We start from the raw sequence: 15,823 nt of genomic DNA on the forward strand, positions 1-15,823 counted from the left end.
ATTCTTTGTTCTAAAAGATTTCCTGAAGTGAATATTGAAAAGTTAAACTATGATATGTGAACAGAAACGGGTTTCTCTTATGGGGCATTTGATTCAAGGTAATCAATTATTCCGGTAAATTATTTTTTATTACTTGTATCAATTAATAAATGATTACCGCAATTTTTCATTTTGAATAATAAAAAATTACTCAAATAAAATGCATCTGTACAGTAATACCAGATGTCTCAATGTTTGCGAAGTAGAGCTGTTATTTTCAGGTTTCTCCATGGTCGTTGGCAACATTAATTTTCTCAATTTGAGAATTCTGGACATGATAAAAGAAGAGAATTATCTTGAACTTCACTAAACAACGTAAATGTACACTCTTCAAAAGATCTGCAGTTGCCACCCTTGGCCAGCTTATACAATGAAATATGGATAAACAATCATCTTTATTTAATATTTCAAATACTAAACTTTACAAAGAAGAGGGTAAATAAAAGAATATCCAATACTGAGTGACATCATTTCTCAACACAATGCTGATATATTTCAGCTAAAGCAGTCTCAGCAGATGATTGCACTGCATCTGGGGAAAGAATTCCATGTCAAAAATAGCTCAAGAAGCCATGTACCATTAAGCGTATACTTCACCTAGTGGAAAACAGGCTAGAGGTTGTCTTTAAGCCACTTCATAGCTCCATCTGCAATAGAACTGCAAACCCACAATTTTTTTTTGTGCTAGGTCAGAGGCAATTTAAGAAGACAACAAAGAAAATCCAGGCAATTGATGTATGCATCAATGAAGCAGCAACTAGATTGAAAATACGACCACTGCAGAAATATTATGACAAAGAGAGATGACATACTAAATCAAATAAAAAGGTTTTGAAAATGTAGTTCATATTTGATTTAAATGTTTCAAAGCATCTCATAAATTATCAGAATAAGGCTCAGTTTCCCACGACAAATTGCACACTGCACTCTCATGACACAGTTTAAGAAGACTTCAGATAGGTTAGAGGATACCAACATCCTGAATTTTATTTTTTGTTTTCTACAAAAATGACAAATAGCATATTCACACAAATTAAGGAAACTAGCTAAATGTAGTGAATAATGGTGAGCAAAAGAGCACAAATTTATTTATCCAAGATAACATGAATTCAATAATGATCACAAGCAAAGACAAAAAGAAGGGATCTGAATAGTATAACACCTTAAGAACCCATATAATAAACTGTTCAGAGAAAAACAAGACCTGATAGAATAAGCTGCCACTAAGATGTAGCAACAGAACTTGGTAAATCGAAAGACAGACAACAGACCATGGAATCCAGCTTTGCCACACAGTAGATGGTGAAGATTTTTGAAAGATGTAAAAAAAAGATCTACAGATGCATAATCATATGGTTTTGTACCCAACCTCGGATTACAAAGCATGGGCAACACATGTTCCAGTCCTGTGGCCCAGGTTTGCTGTGTTTCTTTCATGATATATGAATGTAACAAATTTATCATTGGTAAATAAGTAAAAGCAGCAAATGAAGTATGCATGTATGTATGTGCGCACACGAGCGTGTAACCATTCTCAGGTCAGGACATTTTGATATATATTTTTGGTCAAGACCATATATAATCACTGTTGGGTTCATTATATTGGATTAAAGTGATATTTACAATCCCAATCCAATTATAAATATGCATGGTCTAATAAATTCATATCAGGACTTCCTGACTTGAGAATTATTCTATATATATATTTGTATCATAGAAAATCTGTAACAGTACAAGTTTTCATGGCAAAAGTGGCAGATTATGGGAATTCATCTTTATAAAAGTTTCTTCTTACATATATGCATTTGAGATAAACAACTATACCAGCATCTTAAAGCAAAATTTAACAATGCATTCATTGTCGAATTTGAAACAAAGTCCATGTAAAACACGTACTTAAATTCAGACACTGAAACAGAAAAGTTTACTGATATCTAGTAACAGGATTAAAGGCTAAAGTAGTCCAATATACAATCACATTTTAATTAGGAGTTAAAAACAGGAGATGATATGTTACCCTGCCAAATTTTTTAAACTCTTCCATAGGTCATTTGGTTCTTCTGATTCTTCATTTTTCTCTGTAGCAGTACTTGGTTGACTTTCTTCTGAAGTTTTGACACCTGAAACAAAAATCAAATTCCCATAACTTTTTTCAGGGTAAGAAACAGAGATAATATTCCAATGACTTAGCTAAATACTCGAATCATATCAACAGACTTATTTTGCATATCAGTGATGAAAATACTTCACTCAAAACAACAAAAACCGGGACATTAGTTCTGTTCCAACTTCAGTCCACATACAAAGAAAATAATACGCTTTGTTATTCTTGTGAAACGCACAAGCATACGGCAATTGCTATTCAAGCTATAAATAATTAAAAAATAATAGTATAATTAATTCATATGATGAGAATCATCTTTAAATGACAAAACAATTGCTTACTGGCTGGCTGAGTTTTGGGCCGAATTCGTGACCAGTTGCTGGTGGTTTTACTTAGATCAGAAAGTTCTTCAAGCAACTTGCGCTCTTTGGCACTACAAATATATATAAAATTTATAGAATTAAGAAAGTATTTCATTGATTCATAAATTTTGAAGTATGAGTACATGATGGAATCAAAACTGACAAGGACAAAATTACTTCATTATTCGACAATAATCATGAACTTGGAAACTGACTTCAAATAATGCAATAAGGGCCAAGACCAGGCAAAGAAGTACAGACAGCTAATGAATAAACTACAGTAAAAATGGGACAGATACCAAATTTAGACATTTAAGCAAATATTGACACAATTAAGCCATATCAAGGCTATGATTAAAGAAGAGATGATATAATTCATACCTTATACGATTTGGTATAGTAACTTTAACCGTAAATAAGTGGTCACCACGGATAGAAGGTTTGTTCAGCTTAGGTGCGCCTCTCTTTGCCAGGACTAGCACGTCCCCAGGTTGAGTGCCCGCTGGAATCTGTAGATCTGTATTCCCTTCAACTGTCTTCACCTATATAAATTCAAAGGGACCAGTGAACAGATAATGGGATAATTGCAAGTAATAAAAAATCTGAGTACTAGGGACAAATTGTCACAGAAGTGCACAGAGTCCCCGGAAGAATGAAATCAAAGTTTCATGTTGAACTTTGACTTAAAGGTGTTAAAATGACGAATGACATCAACTGAAACTCCAAGCCTTCCAGGGCTAACTAGTGGGTTCAATTCCTGATACTCAACCCACATGATGATTACATCAACCATTCAAATCAATTTTAGTGGTGATGCATTCATATACAATTAAAACTTCTCAAATTTCAGACAGGTTAACCTCTATTTCAACTATTACAACAATATATTGCCCCAAATCCCCTACTGCAGCAAAAATTATCAATCTACTTCGATCAGCATTGCTGATTGAATATGCCTGAAGTCAATTATGTGCAGCAATAAATGCTTGAGTGGGTAGTTTGAATTGTTCTTGAAGTTAAAAAATTTTAAACTTGCAATCAATTATTTGTATACTTTCAATATAAGAATCACTTTCAAAGTCTAAAGAATCAAGGCCTTGATCCTTAAAAAATTTTGTATTCAAGTACTAACTTCTAAGAAATGAAAATGTTACCTTAGCAACAGTTCCCAGTATGGCATCGATATAACTGACGGATATTGTTGAGCAAAGATCTATACCATCTCTTTGGATTCCCGGAATCTCTTCAACATCAAGATATACATAAAGATCTCCTGGAGGGCCCCTGCAGGTCAGAGAATCAATCTGTACATGACCACTAAATCTGCATGACTTCTCCAGCACATAGTACATGCATACATGCAGCAATGACCAAACTTTCAGATATTACAAATCCAGTATCGACAACAAACTTCATACACACATAAATTTCATAATGACGGTGCACTGTAGTGGGTGATTATTGAGGGTGACTTCATGGTAAAAGAAATCTAAAGTCCAAACATAAACAAAAAATTGTATAAAAAAGGTATCGATCCACTTGTTAGAGAATATATAGTTCATAAGGCAGGTCCACTGTATTCACTCATTAAACATCACCAGTCCAGATCATTGTTGCATCAGTAACAAAACCAACAGATGAATGTCTATAAATGATATACCAATGAACAAGGTAAGCTTAAAGATACTAATAGCAAAACTAAAGCACATACCCCTTCGGTCCGGCATTACCCTCCCCGGCAACCCTGAGAATGCTACCTGTGCTAACTCCTGGGGGGACTTTGACTTTAATATTCTTCTTTATACGTATGCGCCCTTCACCAGAGCATTTCCGACAGTATTCAGAAATGACTTCACCATCCCCACCACAATTTGGACACACGGAAACCTAACATTTGCAAAAAGATGGTTATGGTCAGAACAAACCATAATAAACACAGAGCTGAAGGCAGTCAAAGATAATGTATATCCAAGCAATGAAAACAGAGGAAAACAATATATAAATGATAATTTTATACATGAATGTGTAAAACTTGGAAAAAACTTATTTAGAATTCTACAACATCTAAGGCCAGCTATTTGTTAAGCATACCTGCTAATCTTACGCTAACTCAACCACAACAAGATCTGGACAACAGTTTCTTTTCCATGGTCCTTTATTTTTTTTTTTAATAAACCCCACAAGATATATCTTCTAGAGAACAATATCAGACCACAACAGTGAAACATCCCATCAATATCAAGGAAACCATCTCAATTAGCATTCCTTAAATTAGCTGATTACCCCATGATGACTGCATTTTCTGACACTTAAAGTAAATGGAATGTATAAATATAAAAAGGGTAGCATTATAAGAAAAAACACTGCAGTCCAAAATAATTTACTCTGTTCTAAATATTCAACCGCATAGTGCATACAATATCCAGCAATCAAGAGTCCAAAAGTGTAAGAGAGAAAAGATAGCCCAATACCTGAGAAAATAAGCCAAATGGTGTTTGCTCAGTTCTCATAACTTGACCCCTACCACCACAAGTTGAACATATCCTCATCTTGGAACCAATCTTTGCACCAGTACCAGTACAAACTTCACATGTTTCCAAGTGAGAAAGCTCAAATTCTTTTTCAGTTCCAAATATAGACTCAGAGAATTTTAGTGTAATGTCGTATCTGAAACAAGGTGAATGTTAGCATCCAAAAGATTTAAAAACAATACCAGTATCAAATTTCAGTATTATTCAACATGACAAAAAGTGCAATTTTGCCAAACCAATCAAAGGAAAAAGATATATAGTGTAACTTGCAGTTATAGTTGCTACATGAAAAAAACATCGTTATAAGATGAGTAGATTGTTGATGCAGTATGGTCTGAAGAGGCTATTGATGCAATTTTTTTAATCAAAAAGCAGCTTAAGCTACACCACCACAAAACCCACTCTTGACAGGTATATTTCCATATCTGACATGTTTATATCAATGATCTCTTGCAATAATGAGTCGAAGCAATTATTTTTTTCATCTTTGTGGATAACAAAGTTTTACACATACATAAATAGAGTTAAAACAATTTGTAGAGGTTGGCAAATATAAATTGGTAATCAAGCAGATGACATATATAGAAAACAATGAATTTAAACACCTTATATCTTCACCCTTGGTAACAGTACGACGTTGGCGTGTTCTGAATCCAGTTTGGTCCATCCCAGGAAAACCACCCATACTTGGCCCAAAGAATGTCTCAAATAGATCAAAAGGGTTGGTCTGCAGGCAGGTGCAAGAAGAAGCAAGTCAATTTAACATCCAAGCCATGCAATTAATTGTGCCACCAAGGACAGTTGCATCAGTGGTCATATAGGATAGGCTCGCTCAAATAATTTTTGTACACTACCAAGAAACAAAAACTTTTTCCTTTTTTCTCATTTACAAATTTTGAAATTCAGTGATGAATATCAAATCTCTAAAATTCATGCAAAAGTTGTCATTTCCAGCTGTAGACAATTTTAACATTACAGACAACAGTAATTCTCATCTTGATCAAGAACAAGATTTCAGAGGAAAATCACCGACTACACACACAAACATATAAAAAAAGGCATGTTTGGCATCAAACAAACTCAAGTCTAAAATGATAGTTTTACTATACACACACTGGCAAAATGCAGTGTTCAACAGCAAAACAGAAGGCATAGCTCTACAACTTCAACCAGTGAATTCCTTGAACAGAAAAAATGAGCATAAAACACAGCCCCAACATATAAAAGCAGCTCCAGTGTGAGCGAATATAAGATGTACATTTTGGAAATACAGTATGCCATGAAACTCATAGAAGTAGTGTACAATTCATATACAAGGTTCATTTTTTCACTTTCCTGCCAAAATAAACTCCACAAACACACTCTAGGTCAACTGATGATGTAATTGATAAAGAAGATACTTCATTGATTATTTAATATATAAATATGCAAGTAGATGCAGTACCGTATAAGCACTTGATGCTCCACCTACAGTACTTTTTACTCCAGCTTCACCATATTGATCATACATAGCCCTCTTTTTATCATCTGATAGCACCTGACAGTGTTGTACTTCAGAATTTAAAGGGCAATATATTAAAAGAACAAACCTAAAAGGCATTAAACTCCAAGAAGAATAAAAGAGAAGTTTCATATGGACTCAAACAGTTTAAATACATTGCATCAACAGTCCAAAACCTAGGCTATCAAAATTTCTCATCTAGCCATATTTGACCATGACATAATTCAGCATGGTTTCATAGAACAAAGGTGTAAATTTAAATACTTTTCCAAATTAATAATAAAGTTGAAGAGTAATGCTAAATAAACCCAAATTTACTAGAGAACCCCACTTTATTATAAATGATGATGAAATTGCTAATAGAATATGACACAGGTAACATGGTGAGGTAAATTAAGCAGTGTTATTCACCCATGGATCTTATTGGCAGTAAGCAGTGCGTACAGGCTATTATCGGTTTTCAGTGTGTAAAACAAGCCCAAAAAACAGATTGATTTGCTCATATTCATGTATTTTTATTAGAATTTTATAATGCTGATATTGCAGCGCAATAATAGACTTATTTTGTTCTATATTTTGTCTAGGATCACTTAAGCGGAAGTTTCTTCATTTTCTGAGGAACTAACATGAATGAATTAAATTGTGGCATATTAGGAAATGGACAACAAAAGTCAAATAAATAAAAGAAACTGCAGATTAAAGCATGTAATATCAGACTAGAAAAGTATTTTTCTAGATTTAAAAAAAAAAATTCAAATAATTTCCATCCAACATTAGTAATGTACTCTAGAGTCTTCATATAGTATGAGTAATAAAAACTCTGGTGTTGTGCAGCAAGTAGTTACTAAGAATCCCCCTTTATAAATTTTATTGACAGTTATCCTCAACAAAAAGAGAACTAGGGGATGTTTAGAAAATCCTAAACTAAAATTTTCAAGAAAAGAAGAAACCGGACAAGTAAGATGAAGAAGATAAGAAATATACCCAAATCTAAGCCAAAGAAGGTTCTAGACAAAGAAATTGCAGAAACAGTCATTTAGAAGATATAAAATATCAAAGTCATCCTACCTGACATGAAGGATTAGAACCAACCTCCTAAATGATACATCTAGTCATGTCAAAAAGATTCCAAAATTATACTGTTTTAGATATCACACATCCATGCAAACATTTTATAGCAAAACGTTGGTTCGAAATTCTTATGCTTACCTCATAGGCAGAACTAATCTCTTTAAATTTCTCTGTAGCTCCAGGTTCCTTGTTGACATCAGGGTGATACTTGAAATTAACATAAATAGTGAGAAGTTAGCATAAAAATGAAAAAAGAAAAATGAAATTGAAATTAAAAGATTATTGGACAATATCATCAGAGAAGCACAAATCTGATTCTTCCCGAACAAAGTATTTCAAGGAAGGAAACAATTTAAACCACAATGATGGCAGATTAAAAAAGGGCCAAAGAGCTCCAGATAGTCAATCTAGTCTTCATAGTACAAAAGTATGGTATACATTCATCTAATTGCAAAATAGTATTCTTGCAGCAATTGCAAAACTAGTGGGTGGAAAATGTTTAAGCTACCTATCAATAGGAAAATTGTGAAAACCAAGATGAACAATACTAATAATTTTTTTTTTCCCTCTCTGTGAAAAGAAAAGAGATTGAACACAGTTTTAAGCCCAAATTTCTTAAAAAGGGCAAATAGAAACACCTTGTTATTCAATTTCACACTCTGCCACTAAAATGCCATTAACAAAATAATGCCAAGCACTTAGATCCACGAAATATCAAAACAAGGTCTTTAGTTAATACAGTTAATCAAATAAAGTTCCAAATAGCAAACTTTATGTGATTCGAAATCCCAAAGATCTCCCATAAAGACTCAGGCTGTCAAAACGAAACAATTAACAGACACCAAACAAAAGATGATCTAATTTTTGTCAAGTTAAGTTTGATCCAATAGACGGTAAAAACAAAAGGAACACGGAAAGCATACAGATATATCATAATAGTTTTAGGATAAATCATAAACACACTTGACCATATCCTTTTTTAATCTCAAAATACTCACCAACAATTTCTATGATCCATTTCTTTCTGTTTCGTTACCGCGAAACCACTCAAATAACAACGAAGAAGATTAAAAAAAAAAAAAAAGACATATACACCAAACGTATTGCATTCCTTTAAAGAGTCACAAATAATTTTCCTTACCTCTGCTTTTTCAGCAACCGAAGCAGACACCCAATTAAATAAAAAGAACAAAGCAATCAATTAAGTACCTGACGAGCTAATTTCCGATAAGCCGCTTTAATTTCTCTGCTACTAGCAGACTTGGGGACCCCAAGAGTAGCATAGTAATCACCAGAAGCAGCCACCACAAATGGGCGAAAACGGAGCGAATAGCCCCTCGCATTATTGAACTTGGAACCACCGAAGGGAAAAGAAGCAGCAGCAGTTAAAGTAAAGCTCTTGTGGGACCTGAGGTGGGTCCCACCACTGATGAAACACGAAGAAGAAGACGCGGAATGGTTTGAACGGGAGGAGTTGAGGGGAGAAGAAGAAGAGGGATAAAAAGAAAGAGTGGTGGAAGTTGAAGCCATCGAAATGAAAGATTTTGATGAATGGGCTACGAGCATAAATGTTTTGATTTCGTCATAATTGAGTGAGAGAGAGAAAGAAGAAGAAAGAAATTGTTGGGTTTTACTTAATAATAGTGTTATATGTTAATTTTTATATTTAAATAATAATGGTGTATTATTATATAATTAAATAATTAAAAATAAAATAATATTTAATTATATAATAATATATTATTTTTATATATAAAATTATAAATATAATATTATTGTTTATTTATTGCTGGTAAGTGGAGGCTGGAGATGTGTGGCCTCAATGTAATTTTGATACACACATATATTTTGAATAAATATAATATATATTTTTATAATATTAATTAAAATAACTAATTTTTACACATTTTCTTGCGTAAAAATTAAATTTTTACTTCATAAATATAATTTTAACCGGAAAATCAGTTTGGCAATAACTTATAGCAATTTGCAGTTGTGTAATTACTTTTGGTATGTGGTGTTTGTACTTGAAGAGCTTATACTCTCCTTGGTTCTGTTTGTGGTTTTGACTTGTTGAAGTTTATGTTGGATAATGAAGTTAAAAATTAGTTGTTTGTGTTTAATGTCTTAAGATGAGGCATTTATCATAATGTTAATTATCAACGAGTCGATAATATGGTTTATGATTATCATGTTTAGGGTTTAAGGTTTTGTAAAATAAGGTTAAACGTCTAATCTTAGTTTAAATATAGAAGATACTATGTTTAAAATTTATGGTTTTTTTTTAAATGGGTCTTGGAATGTAAAATTAAGTTTTTTATTTTAATTATTAGATTTAATATTTTATTTGTTTGATGTGACCGAATAATCTAACTCATGCAATAACAATAGCCAATCATTTTAGAGTTAGATATCATTCATATTGATTTTAAAAAATAATTGTAATGATATTTATTATTTAATTTTGAGTTATAAATGTGATATATTATAGATGAGAGTTAAAGATTAATTGGGTTGAAAGTTTAAAATTTAGAGTTAATAATAGTTGGAAAACCATGGATGATGACAAATTTGTAGTATTTGATCACGCTTGCTACATCTATCTCAAGTCAACATGTTAAGGGGCTCGGATACCCATGCCACATTGCAACGGGCTTTGACATAGCCCACCGGCATGACGGGCTGCACTGAGGTCGGCCCATTGCCATGTCTCTCAAGTATATGTAAGCTAAAGCACAATTGATAAGCAACAGAAAGTGATAAATCCCAGATTTTAAGAGGGCCTCAACAGCAAAATATATGCAGAAAGTTAATGAGCTACATAATGAAGTAACTCAACCAAAAATGATTTCAACTTTAGAATTTTCATATGAAACTGGAAATCGACTGACAAATTTTCCGTGCAAAAGCTACCAAGTATGTTGATTCCACAGCATGTACTTTTGAACTGGGAGACATTAAAGACAACAACATCCACAAACAACTTGACTGAACTTATGGCCAACACAATATCAATATCATATGACATTTGTAGTTCATACTATTTCTTAGAAGACATCAGGATGGAATCGCCCTGGGATGGCGCTGTTCTGCTGAGCCTGTCTCAAGTGCATTGTCAAGGCATAGTTGTTTACCTCTAGGGTTCTCAACTGTTCCTGATACTGACACACCAATTGTTTCAAATGTTGCAGCTCTTGGTTTTTACCGTCATACTCTTTCTGACGTTCATGCTGAATAGCAACTGCTCGTTTGAGTACAGAATTCTCTCTGATCACTATTTCAATTTGTTCCTTCAGCATCATGTTTTCCTGGCAAGATGAGATATCATATAAGAATATAAAAATGCATAAGCAATAACTAAATCACACAATAAACAACAGCCTGAAGGAAAACTCATAGCTTCATTACAAGTGGTATCATCACTACAAAACAACTTCTATGCTACTTACCCAAAAAAAAAAAAAAAAGCATCTATGCTACAGATTGAGGGAGCATTTTGTCATTTGTCATACAGTTGAGATGCCACAGTTTTTATGGAATTTTGTCAATTACAAAGCACATGACCAATACAACTATAAGCACCATTATTAAAGTTGGGGCATTCTATCTCCAGGGAACCAGCAAAACTGCACTATCAAACCCCTAACAGCAAAGAAACATGATAGTCATTTAGATTAACTCAGAGACAGATACCAACCTTCTGAAAACTTTGTGCTGCCTCATCAGCCATACGTGCCACAATGGATTTCTCTAAAATCTCCAGCACTCGTGAGGCACGGGCTTTGGCATCATCCACATTAGTAGCACTCATCATTTCTGTCACAAACAAGTCCACCCATTCTGTACCATCAACTGGAAGCTTGTTTGGCTCTAATGGACTGTCTGAAGCAGCAGCATTTTCAGCCATGGCAATATTACCTGTCAATTTTGAAAGAAGACATAAATCCCTTTTTTCCTCTTTAAGAGACATCAAGAACCTTAGAAAATCAGATTACAGAAAACACAGGGAAGAAATATCTGATTGAAAATTCTCAGTGTAATCAAGTTTTCCATTAGGAGGGATTCACTGTAGCTAACTTAAAAATATCGTATCATTCAAAAAACATTTCCTCATACCATACAATACATCGATGATTTGTAAAGAAAAGACAAAATTCACCTCACATTCAAATATACCAAAAAAAAAACTTGTTCCAATTAAAAAACAGCACAAAAAAGAGATGAACAGTTTACTCTTTCACAAGAACATAAGTGAGGTACGTTAAAGATCATAGAAAAGAAACATATATGCAATCTAGAAAACATGAAACTATCATACTAATATGCAACCAGTGAATACAATGCAAGGTCATCAGAGAAACATAGTAGAACAAGCAATGAAATAAGAATGTGTTGTTATATTATCAACAGTTTACATCATCACCAGGCTTCCACTGATGAAAGCAACAAGAGTTAATTTCAAGCATGCACAACAATGAAGATAAAGAAACTACGACCGAATATTGGTGAAACACATGATATAAGTAGCCACACACCTTGATTAGCACTGGCATTTAATTCTTCCACAGAATCCAAACTTGTCTCAGCTGTTCCTATGAAAGAGTCATTAAGCTTCTTGATTGCAGAATCTAAATCATTGTCACTTTCTTCAAGAGCTCGCTCTAGAAGCTGCAAGATAATATCAACAAAAATATGAGCACATAGATGGCCATAAAGTTATTTAGACTCAAGCAAAGCATCGATATCCATTACTTCACAGTTTACCATTCTCTTCAAAAGGCCTTTAAAAGAAAAAAGTCACAAAGACCATATATTTGCAACCAAACAATCTATGATAATAACAAAAGCAAAAGTATTAATCAATTCATCAACCCAAACCACATCAAATCACATACACCACAGACTGAGAACCACAAAAGCAACAAAACCAAGATAAAATATCTTAAACATTACAATTTCTTTTCCTAACCTCCTTCATCATCCAATCCCACCATTAACTTCCCACAAATCAACAAATTATTACATACACATACAAATAAAAAAATACATATGTCTACACATCATAATTAAACACAAAACATGTTAACCTCAACATCAGACTGTCATAACAATCCTTACACAGACATATAGAAAGTTCTAACAATTAATCCTATTGTAACAATTTAAGTTAAATTATTACAAAACCATACACGAATAATAATTATTTCAAAAGAACATGATAATCGCTCAAACTCTCAACGCTTTCCTCATTTCTTCACCATTCAATCCATTCATTAAACTTAACCACATTGACAATTATACACACTATTCCACACATACATATACCTATCATGCTACAATTTAAAGAAACCCAATACTTATCAAACCACTAATAAATAAACAAAAATATGTTAACTAGTCGTACCACAACAAAGTTCAAATCCTACAACTCATAAAAAGATTCAGTTATTTCTAAGCCTATCGGTACGCGTCAAGAAATCCCAAAGAGCAATACCTGAGGATCCAGTTCAGGAAAAACAGACCGGAGCTGATCGAGGAGCGTTGCTGGAGGCGGCGACAGCTTAGTCGGCGAAGCTGAGCCGCAGCGGAGGCGTTTGGAAACCGAAGGCGAAGCAGGAATATCTTCGAAGAACGATCTTTTACTTCCACAAACAGCGGCTGCCATCGCTTGATTTCGATTGTCGAGAAGCTTCGTCAGATTGATTTAAAGCTAAATTAAAGAAGAAATCTAAAGTTGAATCAAAACGGTTCGTTTCGTTGCGGAGATGTTTTGGTTCTTTCTTTTGGGAGAGGTTTTCTCAGTCCGAGGTTTTCGTCTAAGTTTCCTTCTTGTATTTGTAGTTCAATTGACAACTTAAAGCGGTGGCCTTTTTGGTTTTTAGGGTTCTTTCTTATTATTGTTTTTTTAAAATTATCAAGTGTCAACGGTCACGGAAACCGAAGAAAAGTCAAGGATACAAAAGTCAATTTGGTCTAAGCTTTTAGAGGAAATAAGAAAAAATTCATATCAATTTAAAAAAAAAAAAGTCAAACAATTCAATTGATTAATAAATTAAATTTTGGGAGTTTAGTTTAGTTCCTTTTGATTTGGTTTCTTTGAGGCTTTTAATTGCATTTAACATCAATTCAGGTATTAATCATAATGTATTAATATTAATTTATTTTTAATTTAAAATTAATTAATATATTATTGTTAAATTAAAAATTATTATAAATAAAGGAGATTTTAATAAAAAGAGTGTTGCCCTAAAGTTAAACAATTTTATTTAAATATGAGTTTTGAATCACAATATGACAGAAGCATAAGAATCTTAAATTTTCCTAGTGAGACTTGCAATAGGTCTACCTCAAATGCCCTTTTTTTTGGCAGTGGCCCACAGGTCATACCAAGTCTTGTCAACCATGTCAAGTTCTGATAGAGCTTTGAGATAAGGCCCGTGGACTAGTGGGATACGATTTGTTAAAAAATATTAAAAATTAAAATTAATTAAAAAATTATAATGATATTCATTATGTTTTATTTTCTTGAGCAATTTAAAAATGACCGGTGGTTAAATGTTGTATCATACCTAGCGTGTTAATGTCAGTGTCCAAAGCGTGACGGATCAAAATTTTCAAAGTTTGGTTGCGCAAATAAAATTTTGCCCTAGTTTCCCACGAGCTCGTAGCAATAGCACAATGCGCTGTCGTTTTGTGGCCCGGTTTAAATCAGAGATCGCAACGGACAAAAGATTTTGAGCGGGAAATTTTTCTGCACAAAACCGACTCTTTTCCTATTTCATTAAGGCTAGAAATCCACTGTTTATCCTTTCCTCCTCGGTTTTGGATTCCGTTGCTTACCCTTTATAATAACATACTGACTTGCTCTCAATTTCATTATCTCATAATCTCCCTCTTCCTGCTCTCTGCTTCACTCTTGCTTCCGTTTTGATATTTCTTGTTTAGTTTTTGAAATTAGTCAGAAAGATTCAGTCTTGGTCTCTGTTTTAACACAATGAAAGAAATTAGAGAAGTTTGGGGTTCCAATGTTGATTCAGAGCTGCAGTTCTTTGATCAGTGTTTAGAGCGATTTAATTTCCTTTCTTTTGACACTGAGTTTCCGGGTTTTCTTCAAAACACTCCCCGAGATGCGCCAGAGTCTCTACGCTACAGTGATTTGAAATTTAATGTGGATTTGATGAAGCTTATCCAGCTGGGCATCACACTTTCAGATGGTAAGGGTAATATATGTTGTACATGGGAGTTTAATTTCAGTGATTTTGATTTGGAGAGAGATCTACATTCCGAAGGATCGATCGATCTTTTGAAGAACTGTGGAATCAACTTCGAAAAGATCAGAAAGTATGGGGTTTCAAGCGAAGTTTTTGTGCCCAAATTCTTGCATATTTTGTCAAGGCACAGAAATATAAAGTGGGTGACTTTCCATGGCCTCTATGATTTGGCCTATGTTCTGAAACTGTTAATGAACAAACCTATGCCAAGATCTTTATTTGAGTTTTTGGAAGTGGCGTCCATGGTATTCGGGTGTGTGTTCGATATAAAATTCATGGCGAAACACTGTAATGGGTTACTGGGTGGTGAGATTGGATTGAATAAAGTGGCGAAAATATTAGGCGTCGAGAGAAAAGGTGCAGCTCACAACGCTGGTTCTGATAGTTTCCTCATTGCCACTATTTTTGCAAAAGTGAACATGATGCCCGGGTTTCAAGAAAGAGATTTTAGTGGATGTTTATACGGTATCAGTTCTCGTATTGGAAGACTTATGGAGATGGTTCTTCCTTGCTATTCTCAACTTATGGTTGTAGCTCCGGCCAGGCCTCCTCAAGCAGTCATCTTTTGTCCACGACTAGTTATTTGTCCACTTCCAGTTATTTGTCCTGCAACGGTGACCATTCTATATAACGTATGAGTTGGACAGTTATTTTGCTGAATGATGTAAATTCGTTTGCCAAAATTTTTCATATATAATAGTAATAATTCTTTTCATGTTTATATATTTCTTTGTAGTATCTGAATTTGATATGTTATACCGTAACGTAACACAAATTTACATTTTCCTGGAAAATGTCTGCATTCGTATTCCAAATTAAGAACTGCAGAAGATTCTCTCTTTTCATGCATTCTTGTTCTATTTATAATCTTCCTTCACATTTTGTTCTATCAATGGATTATGTCCAGGGAGAATTAAGTCATCGAAATCAAGTTTTGGAATCAA

At 33.7% G+C, this 15,823-nt stretch overlaps 3 protein-coding genes across 3 annotated transcripts; 1 reads left to right on the plus strand and 2 right to left on the minus strand.

Moving 5' to 3' along the window:
- Nucleotides 1-417: 417 nt before the first annotated feature.
- Nucleotides 418-9,245, minus strand: LOC123219163 (chaperone protein DnaJ). Its single transcript, XM_044640933.1, has 11 exons — nucleotides 8,818-9,245; nucleotides 7,747-7,815; nucleotides 6,481-6,573; nucleotides 5,642-5,763; nucleotides 4,977-5,172; nucleotides 4,217-4,392; nucleotides 3,660-3,789; nucleotides 2,887-3,047; nucleotides 2,485-2,576; nucleotides 2,057-2,159; nucleotides 418-697 (listed from the first exon to the last, which is right to left on the minus strand). The coding sequence occupies exons 1-11, from the start codon at nucleotides 9,172-9,174 to the stop codon at nucleotides 652-654; spliced, it is 1,545 nt and encodes a 514-aa protein (XP_044496868.1). The 5' UTR covers nucleotides 9,175-9,245; the 3' UTR covers nucleotides 418-651.
- Nucleotides 9,246-10,453: 1,208 nt separating this feature from the next.
- On the minus strand, nucleotides 10,454-13,457 carry LOC123218101. Its single transcript, XM_044639322.1, has 4 exons — nucleotides 13,103-13,457; nucleotides 12,144-12,276; nucleotides 11,306-11,526; nucleotides 10,454-10,916 (listed from the first exon to the last, which is right to left on the minus strand). Exons 1-4 carry the CDS (start codon nucleotides 13,271-13,273, stop codon nucleotides 10,656-10,658), a joined length of 786 nt encoding a protein of 261 aa, XP_044495257.1. The 5' UTR covers nucleotides 13,274-13,457; the 3' UTR covers nucleotides 10,454-10,655.
- Nucleotides 13,458-14,602: 1,145 nt separating this feature from the next.
- On the plus strand, nucleotides 14,603-15,517 carry LOC123218940 (putative CCR4-associated factor 1 homolog 8). The gene has a single exon (XM_044640595.1). It carries the CDS (start codon nucleotides 14,603-14,605, stop codon nucleotides 15,515-15,517), a length of 915 nt encoding a protein of 304 aa, XP_044496530.1.
- Nucleotides 15,518-15,823: the final 306 nt, after the last annotated feature.

The sequence above is a fragment of the Mangifera indica genome, chromosome 6 (genome assembly GCF_011075055.1).
Source record: "Mangifera indica cultivar Alphonso chromosome 6, CATAS_Mindica_2.1, whole genome shotgun sequence".
NCBI lineage: Eukaryota > Viridiplantae > Streptophyta > Magnoliopsida > Sapindales > Anacardiaceae > Mangifera > Mangifera indica.

Excerpts from the sequence above, each read along its gene's own strand:
- LOC123218940 (XM_044640595.1), top strand. The coding sequence starts at position 14,603 with ATGAAAGAAATTAGAGAAGTTTGGGGTTCCAATGTTGATTCAGAGCTG.
- LOC123219163 (XM_044640933.1), bottom strand. The coding sequence starts at position 9,174 with ATGCTCGTAGCCCATTCATCAAAATCTTTCATTTCGATGGCTTCAACT. Across the intron at positions 2,577-2,886 it reads ACTATACCAAATCGTATAAG|TGCCAAAGAGCGCAAGTTGC; the intron begins GTATGAATTATA and ends ATATATTTGTAG. Across the intron at positions 2,160-2,484 it reads GCCCAAAACTCAGCCAGCCA|GTGTCAAAACTTCAGAAGAA; the intron begins GTAAGCAATTGT and ends TTTTTGTTTCAG.
- LOC123218101 (XM_044639322.1), bottom strand. The coding sequence starts at position 13,273 with ATGGCAGCCGCTGTTTGTGGAAGTAAAAGATCGTTCTTCGAAGATATT. Across the intron at positions 11,527-12,143 it reads AAATGCCAGTGCTAATCAAG|GTAATATTGCCATGGCTGAA; the intron begins GTGTGTGGCTAC and ends CAAAATTGACAG. Across the intron at positions 10,917-11,305 it reads CAGCACAAAGTTTTCAGAAG|GAAAACATGATGCTGAAGGA; the intron begins GTTGGTATCTGT and ends TCATCTTGCCAG.